This window comes from Maniola jurtina, chromosome 14 (genome assembly GCF_905333055.1).
Source record: "Maniola jurtina chromosome 14, ilManJurt1.1, whole genome shotgun sequence".
NCBI classification, from domain to species: domain Eukaryota; kingdom Metazoa; phylum Arthropoda; class Insecta; order Lepidoptera; family Nymphalidae; genus Maniola; species Maniola jurtina.
Window position 1 is genome coordinate 4,554,570 of NC_060042.1, and position 11,508 is coordinate 4,566,077.

At 37.1% G+C, this 11,508-nt stretch overlaps 1 protein-coding gene across 1 annotated transcript in view; it reads left to right on the forward strand.

The window, feature by feature from the left end:
* Window positions 1-10,766, forward strand: part of LOC123872052 (meteorin-like protein) — a 62,048-nt gene extending 51,282 nt beyond the window's left edge. Inside the window, exons 2-5 of the mRNA XM_045916185.1 lie at window positions 1,507-1,718; window positions 2,272-2,562; window positions 6,861-6,999; window positions 7,744-10,766. Coding sequence (XP_045772141.1) covers window positions 1,507-1,718; window positions 2,272-2,562; window positions 6,861-6,999; window positions 7,744-8,005 — 904 coding nt within the window. The 3' untranslated portion in view covers window positions 8,006-10,766. The remainder of the gene's footprint in view (window positions 1-1,506; window positions 1,719-2,271; window positions 2,563-6,860; window positions 7,000-7,743) is intronic.
* The last annotated feature ends 742 nt before the right edge of the window (window positions 10,767-11,508 follow it).

Below are 11,508 nucleotides of genomic sequence, written 5' to 3' on the forward strand. Positions count from 1 at the left end.
CGGGGTATATTATTATTTTACATTCATTTCGGACCTCGAGGTTAGTTCATACATACCTACTATTATACATTCTGTGGTTCGAGCCACTTTCCAGTTTTCAAACAACGCGTTGGCGTTGGTCGCGTGCCGTTATCTGTAGCTTGCAACTTGCAACGTATTCTTATCTCGATGCCCGTAAAATGGCTCGTGCTTTTTGTACAATATCTTTTTGCTTGCTGTCGTGAACGACGACGTGATTTTTACGTTTTTACTTTTTCTAGGTAGGTAGGTATAGGTATGATCACAACAAAAAACCAATTTATCAACCTTTCAAAACTTCCGTTGAATTATAATTTGATTTGAGATTGGAAAAATTTTGCTCTAATTCGAACACCCATGGCCACGAGCCCATTTCCCGATTCTTTCTATAAAGCTACCTATCTACCTATTTTATACCCATATCACTACCCATATTATAAATGCGAAAAATGGGTTGTTTCGTTGGTTTGTCCTTCAATCACGTCGCAACGAAGCAATGGATTGACGTAATTTTTTGCATAGGTCGGCACCCATAATAGTTAAAGACTGGACGCAGTGACGCAGGCTTCTTCTTAGTTCTTATCTCGGGAAATCAAAGAGTTCCCAAGCAATTTTAAATGCCTAAAAAAGCATTATTATATCTATTATTATGTCATATATCATTATGTATTTTGAAATTACAATAAAATCTTGGAAATTGGAATATTTGTTCTAATGACTAACTATTTATTGACTGTGCAAGTCCAAGAATTAGGTACTTATATCAAGTCTTACTCGTATGAACCATAACTATAAAAATTCTTCAGATGTTCAATATGAATAAATCGATATCACTGACATGACAGTAGTTAACGGCGGCCTCTCCGTCACTCCATACAAACGTAGTTTTGTTCTCATACATGTTCTAGAAACTTAGGTTATATCTATGTCTATGGTTTGCCGATTTTCGTAAAAATAACTAGTTTTAAAATTACGTATACGGATTCAAAGATTTGTATGTAAATTCTTGAGACCGATGTGCCTTTGAAACTGAATACTTATTTTAACGGAAATCTGGCAAACCACAGACAGACATTAGTTTCTAGAAAGTATCTACAAAATTTAATTGAGCATGTAAGTTTATGTAGTCACACTAATATTATACTTAAGGCGAAGGTGTGCGTGTGTATGGTATAATGTGTGTGTATGTTTGTTACTCCTTCACACAAAAAATACTGGACAGATTTTGCAATAGAGATAGATAACATCCTTGATTAGCAGGTTTCTTTTATCCCGGAAAATCAACAAGTTCCCACGGGATTTCGAAAACCTAAATCCACACGGACGAAGTCGCGCAAAGCAGCTAGTATTTAAATAAGAGTCAATATACGTTTGTATGGAGCGAACGACGGAGAGACCCCTCTTAAGGAAAACATGTTAATGGGCAGATTACGTGTCCCATTAGGCACCTACTGGTAATCTTGTTCACTAATGGCTTTTTTGTTGCAGCGGGCTGACGTCGAGCGCTGAGCGGGGAGTCACGCCCGTGTACCTGAGGTGTAGGGAGGGTAGTGTGTCGTGGCTTTACCCGAGAGGCGCGCTGAGGTTGCTGTTCAAGCCTCCCTTGCCAGCGGATGAACGGGACTTCAGAGTTTGCGTCAGGGTTATAAGAAGGCCCGACCCGCCTGACTTCTTCCAGACAATACAGCTGAATGAGACAGGTAACTGTTACTACGTAGTAATATAAGTACTTGGATTTCTGATATAGGTACGGCTAGTAAGGCATGATTGGGAGTGATGGGATCTGTGACATGTAGTCTTGAGGTATGCTTAAACTTAGGGGCTTTATTCTCCTTTACTTGTAGGTACCACCTACTTAGTTAGTACTAGGTAAGTTAGAAGGTCAGTATTTGCAAGGTTTTCACTTTTCAGACCGGCTTGATTTTTTTCCAAAAGCGGAAAAAATCTGCTTAAAATCGCTTTTATGTGTTACGATTCAATTAAATAATAAAATTAAATAAATCAATAGAAAAATTGTGGAAATAAGTTTTATCAAAATTCGCCAGATCTATTTAGTCTGGTCCGGTCCGTTCGCACTTCGCAGCTATAAGCTAATCCCAAAGAACTTTGTGTTCCAGTATGATGCCCCAAAGACCAAAAAGATCAGGAAATGCCATACACGTATCTGTTAAAAGATATTTGAAACAGGCACACTGTCCATTGCCCCTTAACTTTCCGTATGCCTTTTAGCATCCATCTATTTCTATTTTACAGAAACAGCAGAGCGCTTTCCAGCACGCATCTTCGTAGAAGGCGTCCGCAGACTCGTTCCCCTATACGCACCGGACGATGGCGACGTCCGCGAGCTACGATGCTTCCGCAGCAGACACGGACAGGCAGCGTTATACGTTGAGGCGGAACCCGAGGAAGGGCCGAAGAGAAGAGTGGCCATCTTCAGATACGAAGCCCGGCCATTGGTCAGGAGGCACTACGACCCAGCGACTGCCGATTGCCGACCGTGTTCTGATTCTGAACTGGAGATGGCCTTCTGTACTAGTGATCTTGGTAAGGACATTTTTTTTACATGTACCAATAGCTGTTAGATATAAACAAGACCTCTATCAGAAGGTATCTATCTAGAAGCGTCTATGCGAGAGCCTTGAAAGGGTATTGAAAGGGGTTGGAATTACGGAAACGGACGACTTCAAGCGAGTAGCTCAGAGCCACAAGCTGCATAAGCTCGTGTTCTCGGAAAGGAGATTTTGCAAAATATCTTTATCCTAGCACTGGGCGTCTAGCGGTTGAAACGACGAAATGAACAAAGGTGAGCGTTGCAACCTGCTAGATCTTGAACAAGAAGAAAGGATTTTTTTTATGTATTTTGTATTTTAGTTCTTGTGCAACTATGTATTATATTGTTTGGAGAATTGACCATAATATTTGAATGTTGTCATACCCACACACGATTCGAGGCACGACGGTCGAGATTTACGATTAGTTTGACCATCAGGCAGCAAGTTAAGTGTGGGTCCCTTTCGAAAAAAAACAGACACTAACAACTTGAGAGCTAAGGTCAAAGCTCCAGTGTTAATGTTATCTTTAGGGTCTGTCAATTTGAGTTGATATTAAAAACCAAAGAAAATTATCCAATACTAAAAAAATTGCAGCAATGTAATCGCTAATGCGCCATTTTGTTATTAATCCCTGTATAATATTCGCTGATTATTATGGAAGCTGTTACACCACCGCGATAATGAGTAAGCTCAGACCAGAAGTGGTGGCAACAACTCCTGAACGTTAATAAAGCCCTGCCTACGCCGACCGCACCGCAATTTGTCGTCGTAACCGACATTTCCCGACGTCCCAAATGAAATTTTATGAAATAAAATTATAATGCCTTCTTAGCAACCGAGAAATATTCCGTAACGGCCAATTATAAACACACGTTGTTAGAGAAAAAGACGTGTAAAGAATCAGCGGTTTTTTATTACGAAACTTTTTGTCTTGTCGGCTTCTTGCAAACATTTGTGTGACAACAAAACTGAGTACTTAAATTGGGACGATCATTGGAAGGAAAGTTACATAATATGGGACGTTTATTTTGTTAACAGTCTAAAATAATTAAAAAATCTAAAATAATTAATTAAAAAAGTAAATAAGACTAGGCTGTCTAGATAAGTATAATTTGTCCAACTTCATATTTTACAGATAAAATTATACGGTGCATTATGTAACAAGATTTTGTCAAGCGATAATAAGATGAGATTGTGACTATCAATGCTAAGAAAAAAGCCACCGGATCCAACTTATTGTACCGCTAAATGGCCGCGCGAACTTCTTAGAACGGGCAGAGATTAAAATGCAACCCGTACCGGTCTCGATTTACGGAAGCTCTTACATATGCAGTAGGAGTATGGGATGACTACTTAGATTCAATTTACCACCATAATAAGCAAGTGACAAGTACAGGATACTGGACAAACTAGTATGAAGGCACGCGACGCGGCGGGGAGTGACCGAAGAAGGGATTTTTTAGTACTTTTTATTGTTTGATAGATTATAATGGTGGCGTTATGTCATAGCTCAGGGTTCGAAGCCGTGGGCGGCCGCTATTAGCCGCCGCTAGCATGTATCATTGAAATTTTTGTGTGTCATCCTGCATAATAATTGTTGATATTTTTTTGACTCCGTAAAATCGGTGGAACGGGAACAGCGTCTGGGTGCGTCGGGTTTAGAATTTGATTTATGTTTAAATAGTAGTTTTAGTAAAGGATTACAATAATAATTCAATATTTGAGCTGACTGATGATATTGTAGCAAGTTTGAAATTAGAAACTTTGTTCAAAGAAACGTTAGCCACTGTGGCGATTTTAAGGAAAATAAAAACTGCACTTTAAAACCGCTGGTGAGTTTTAAATAAAACCGTCAAGATAACAGTACCTACCTGCCTTTAACATACGTAAAACAGGCGGAAACGTTTAATTGCGAAAACCTGCCCAGAAGCAAGAAAGGATGAACTGTATACCTACATTTTAATAATTCCATGAAAGAGGAAACCTGAGTGAATTATGCTACTTTTTTAAACATCGTTGTCCGTTAGAAAAACAAGAAACGTTAAATTTTATTCGATAAGAGTTTTCTGATCGCAATCTCTACATCTACACTAAAATTATACGCCTATAAATAACACTTTCCAGACAACAAGATAAATAACAATAGGTACAGTTGGAACTGTTCTGAGTGTTGCCTATAACAAGGTTGGATATGTACAAGAGATGTATCGAGGCTCGTTAGTCAAAGCCTCCTCTGTAATTATCCGCTCGGGGCGGGGTGGATGACCGTTCGCTTTTACGACTATTCACTTATCTTTACTTCACCAAACAAAAGATTTGTAAAAAGTGAGTCTACTAGTACCTATGTTCGGTTAAAGTACGTTTTCATCGTCTACGGCCCTTTCACTTTGATATGTAGTTCTACAATATAGTAATCAGCGATGTAAATTATATAATACTTATTATATTTTTTAAGGTTTTTAGTTTTAGGTTCATTGTTTTTAATAATTTAGATTTTAGATGTTCTGAAATTAAATATTTATGTTTAGTTTAGAGAAAAACATGTAACTTGAAATGAACTTCTATGTACTTACATTATAATTGATAGCAATATAGGTAATATATTCTAAAACAAAATCGCAATCGTCGATCGATCGATCTACAATTTGTAGATCGAGGTTTGTGTGACTTTTAAAGCTCTTCGTTTATTTTAATGGAGACAACAAATAGGTAGGTAGATATAACACAGTCGCGAATGAAGCCACGGCTTGACGGTTAATGGCTTTTCCTTAAAAAATAAAAACCTTTCGACGATAGGTAGGTACGCCAGGCTTCTTTCCCAGCACAATCATTTATGTAAGCTGGTCGATTCCTACATGATTGTTGTAATTTGTAGTTTTATAGCGGTGAATTCCCAAAGAGCAGCGAATAGCTAGTTAATTAATAGACAGTATCAACAATCGGACACAATAAAACAAGACAATTGAATGTGTCTATTATAATTATTAACAGGGCTCTCTCCGTCACTCGCTTCATACAATCGTAGTTCCAATTTAATTTGAATATTAAGCAACCAAAGTCCATGAAATTTTGCAGACATATTCTAGAAACTAATATCTGTGTCTGTGGTGTTTTAGATTTTTCTAAAAATATGTAGTTTTAAAATTACAGGGGCTCAAAGATTTGTATGTAAATTTTTAAGACCGCGTAACTTTGAAACCGAATATTTTAACAGAAATCTGGAAAACCACAGACATAGATATTAGTTTCTAGAATATGTCTGCAAAATTTCATGGACTTTGGTTGCTTGATATTCAAATGAAATTGGAACTACGTTTGTATGAAACGAGTGACGGAGAGACCCCTCTTAAGCACAAGAGACGTTAATTGTTTGTAAATTGTTGCTTGACGATTGACTGCTTGACTTTGAAGTCAACTGCTTGACGATGTCCTCTACAGTCATTTAAGTTGGTATGTTATACTGTCTGTAGGTTGTAGGAATATATTACGAAGTTGTGTCAAGTTTGAACTGCTCAAACCTTACCTTAACAGACTGTGTCCAGGCAAAAAAGCTCGCTATGAGGACAATAGTGACAGTTATTACTCGATAACAAATCTGGACGGGAGAGGATTTTTTTGCTTCGGAATGATGCCAGTCCTTTTGTGTTCAGCGGCATTTAGGCCTTATAGGCGATAGGCGTTGGGCTCACACAATGGTCGGGTGCTATTATATTATGCGTTAGCACTTTTTGTTTAGATTTCTTTGCGGCTGTGTTTTCTCACGTAATTAAATTGTAGATGAAGATAGTCACAGACAGGTAGGTAATAGGTATAGTGGAGAATAGAATTTTATAATCTAATTAGGTTCCGAGGACCGATGTTTTAACAGCGTTATGGACGCCAAAGATGAATAGTAGTCGGGAGCAAAAGTGTTAATTTACCTCTAAGATGACTCTTGGTGTACCTACCTATCTTCCTAATGCTGACTAGCAACAAGGCGTCCCGAACTTCCCACTTGTATTAAAATAAAAACCATTCCTTTTGGCTATGCCACAGTGGGGTAAAAAGAAAGTTCAGCAATAGCTCGGAAAAAAAATGTAGGTGATGCTAACTAAGTATTTCTAAGCATATTTGGCTAGATTTCATTTTCTTAAAGTGGGGGGGGGGGGGAGTCGAACGGATGAAATTCGAACTCTACCTACCTACAAATCTTGCGGATTTTAGTATGCCTCTTATCGTTCAGTTTTGACACTTTGCTACCTGTGTGGACTGCTGCTATGTTTTACTTAAAATAAGTTTTATTCGTTGCAGTGTCCCGTGGCATGATGGTAGGCAGCGAGCAGCGGGAGGACCTGGACACCACGCAGTTGACGTGGCGCCTCACCAAGCTCATCCGAGCCACCGCCGCGGGCGACGCGGGCGACTTCGCTGATGACGACGAGTACTATAGGTCAGTTTGAATACACCTCCTACACTTGAATTCAGTTTTTAGGGTTCCGTACCTCAAAAGGATAAACGGAACCCACTTTGTTGTCTCTGTCTGGTCTGTCAAGAAAACCTATACGGTACTTCCCGTTGACCTAGAATCATGAAATTCGGCAGGTAGGTAGGTCTTATAGCACAAGTAAAGAAATCACGAATCTTGAAACTGCATTTGAAAAAAAGGCATCGTTTCAAATGCTATGCGGAGTAGCGAAGGACCATTTATTCGCATAACAATCGAACTATTCGATTGTTGTTATTATTCGTAGCAAAACAATCGAAAAACAATAGATTGTTTTCAATTGTTCAATTATTGTTACATAGCGCGCGGGTCTGGGACGAATGAATCGAAAATTGAATCCAATTGCGCAATCGATTTAGATATTCGATTTTTTCGTTCCGGACCGATACGCTCTACATTCTAGACATAACAATCGATTGCCATTGACAAGCAGTACTTACCCACTAACCCCCCATTTTTTGAACTTTCATGACACCAACATAACCTATGCTTTAGCATTAGGTAGGTACTTTAAAAACTAAGAATGTGTACCTACTCTTAAAATGGTCATGTGGTCAATTATTCCTGTCGAACTTTATTTTTTGACCATGTCAACTTTCGTCGTTTTAAGATAAGAAGGCATTATCTACGGTTTTGTTAAATCGTTTTAGATTCTTTTAATCTAATATTAAATGAAAATTATTTTTCCAGGTACGAAATCGACAACAGCGTAGAGCAGACGAGCAGTCGGACGCACAAACACGCGCGGTCACGTAAGCCGCGCGGTTTGCACGCGCACGTGCACGTGTCCGCGTCGTGCGGCGCGGCGGCCGGCGCGGGCGAGTTCCTGCTTATGGCGCGCCGGAGACTTGGCAAATACACGCTCGTCTGCGCTCCTCGGTTGCACGATTGGAAGGTGTTAGTAGAGAGGCGGAACGCTGAAGGGACTGCGCACTGTTTCTTGCAGCATTGAAAGTGTGATGTGCCTTTATGTTAGTGATAAAAACATGTTCACTCGCAGCGATTGCTTAGGGCGGTGGTTGAGAGGTGAAAAGCTAAAGGGAATGCCAAGCTACTATTTTTCGAAAACCCGCTCGTCTACGCGCCACAATCTAAGTTTTTACCTTGAATCGTTTTGTGTTCCGTCGTCTAAAATCTAGATGTAGGTAGGTATGTCAAATTTCTTGTAAGAAATCTGGGCGCATATTAAGTAGGTATGCATAAACAGAACTCTGACCTTGAACCTGTGCAGTGGGTGATTTATTGAGGTGGTATGAAATGAGGCGGGACCTACCCATACACAGAAACATCCCTCCACTGTGGTCCAGAGCTCTAGAGCACTTTTTAATTTTACAACATCTGCCCTTTAAAAACCTGTACCTTGAAAACGAATATTTTATATTAAGAAATACATTATATTAGAACAAAGTTATTAAAATCGACACTAAATATAAAATCTTCCATTTTATATTATTATATCAAGTAGATAGGTAGGTAAGTAAAATTTAGTACATAAACGTTTTTATGTGTAAATACCTAAGTAAGACTACAGAAAAGTATTTATTTATACACGTTGTGTAACTATTGTGATTGTATGTACAAGATGCCATTTAAAAGTTTAATTAGGAAATTAGGTGTGTAAGGGCAAGCACACACACAATTATTAAGAAATAAAGCGAAATTATTTGGATTTCGTTTAGCGTCATATTTTCTTAAGCTTGACTAAAGAAAAAATACTTTGAAGGAAAACTTCTTTTTGCGTGGCGAGAGATTGTATTTTGGAACAGGTCTTTTTTCCGACGAAGGTAACGTTAATACGTCACATGTGCCGAAAATGGCCGCCAAATCAATCAGTTGTTTTGAGGCTGCCATTTTTTTATCGAGGTGGTACCTACCTGAAAGGTGTTTTGTGGTGGTACCAAGTAGTTAGTGCCATGATAATTGATAACACAGTTACTATGACAAAAATCGTTTGCCGACTGATTTTCAAAAAAAAATCTCGCACACGTTTAGTTTTATTTTAACGTAAATTACGCACCTCTTTTTTAAATCATGATTCTTGTGCGCTTGCCTTTAGTGTAAATAAATCATGGAATATAAATGCTTGCAAAGATATATAGCCATAAATGCTTGCAAAGATGCAATAATGTACAGTATATTTTATTTGAATATATTTGGTAGGTTTACTGCAATAAATAATTAATAGTTTTTAAGTGAAATGTGGTCCACAGTGCCAAAATCCGTAAGATCTTTATATTTAGCTTGTATATTAATATAATGCCAAGGTTGATCTCAACTATGTACATATTAAAGTTACAACGTTAAAATATAAGATAAGAAATATATTACAGTAATAATATTGATTTTATCCCACTTCAGAAGTTGAATTTTTTCTTTTTTAATAAAAAATATTTTTAAGATTTTAGTTGATCAATACTTTTATTACTAGGCGTTTCAAATGTAAAGACCACCGATGGCTGGATGGTCACACAAACGCTCCAATGGTAACGCACCCTTACTCGTGTAGGTATCAATCTTGTATCACTCACAATTTTTTTCGCTTGGTTTGTATTTAACTGTGTTTACTTTCAAAGAAAACCCACAAAAATAGAACAAGTAAAAAATACGCAAAACGATAAAACATCCCAATTATAAGTTTGACATTTTGAATATGCTGACGGTCTTCCATTTGAAACGCAAAGCAAATATCAAAGTAACAGTCTTCAGTTTTTTAGCTATATATTTTAGTGTTATAGGCTTAGTATCATGTATCAAAAAAGCTGTGATAGCTCAGAGGTTAGGAGGACCGACTTCTAATCGGCGGCCGGGGGTTCGATCCCGGGGACGCACCTATAACTTTTCAGAGTTATGTGCGTTTTAAATAATTAATTATCACTTGCTTTAACGACGAAGGACAACATCGTGAGGAAGCCTGCATTCTCACTCTAAGAGAAGACCCGTACTCTGTAGTGAGCCGGCGATGGGTTGATCTTGATGATGATGATAATCATGTATTAAAAAGTGCTTCCATCGAAGAATCTATCTCTTAACAGATACAAAATGATTTTCTATTTTACGTTATATTAAGTGATTATTATTATATTTACTAAAATCCTGTATAACTTATATAAATACTTTATATGAATTTTATATTAAATTTTAAGAGATTATGTAAATATTAAGTATGAAAAATATTATGATTGCATACTTACTAATATTTTATATAGAAAGAAATATAGGTATGGGGCGAAGATAAAACAATTAATGAACTGCACGACTCATAAAATAATATCTTAGTAAGTTGTTGTTAGAAGCCATATACATACTTTGTATTAAGTAGGTAGGTACCTATATAGATGCTTACTAAAAAAACGTTTTTTTTTTGGTCCGAAATTTTGCTGACAAAGTTTGTAATTTTGTGTAGGTATTGTTATTTATCACTTTTTTTTTCAAAAAGAAGAGGTTCTCAATTAGACGGACATTCTTATTTTTATACAGATTTATTTTTCGTAAATTGTTTTTTTTTTTTTGTAAAATAAATACAAATGATTTGCGCAGTTCATTTCTTGGTTCTATAAATTATATGATATTGATATAGTTGTCAACTTGTGATATAGATATATACGAAGAATAAGTGCCCGTGCAAACTGTATATAAATGAGTATTAATATGTGTATGATTGTTCATATTGTTTGATACGCAGAGCTGTTGAATGAAATAAAATAGTTTAAAAATAACATTGGTTTTAATTTTTAACCGTTTTAATCTTAACTGACGGATTTACACCCTATCTATATCTATTTTACAAACTTGCTATCAGAGTCACAAGTAATATCGGGCCAAGGCATGCAGAACGGAGTGGAGTCGACTCTTTTTAATAATAACTTAGGCCCATCCATTAAGTACGAACGGCTGAAATAAATAATAAATCAATCAATCCTATTATGATAATCTGTCGATAAGTTTGCAAATTTTGTGATTTTTTTGGCTAATAAGGTTGATTTAAGTAACTTACCGACAGATTTACGCCCGAAATTAATAATCCTGATCCATTTTTTCTTATCTGAGATTGATGTTACTGATTATTAATTTCAGCCATTAAGCGGTGCGGAGATGTGTTCAGCAGACCAATCAGATTATTAACTATCAATAACATGGTTGATCGCGGCGCCACTGACGTCATAGACGCTCGACTCGAGATGGTCTATCTTAATCATTAGCTTAATCAATAGCTTGTTTTACCCTGACAAAACTAATAACTGAGAGTTTAAACAGGAAGATCCCTGCGGCATGCATTTTCCTCGATATGTCTAAAGCGTTTGATCTCGTTAGTCACAAAATACTTTTAAATAAACTGCTAAATTATGGAATACGGGGAAATGCACACCAATGGCTACAAAGCTACTTAAATGATAGACATCAGTGTGTTCAAATAAACAAAATCTGTGGTAATACAAAACTATTATATTCATCTAA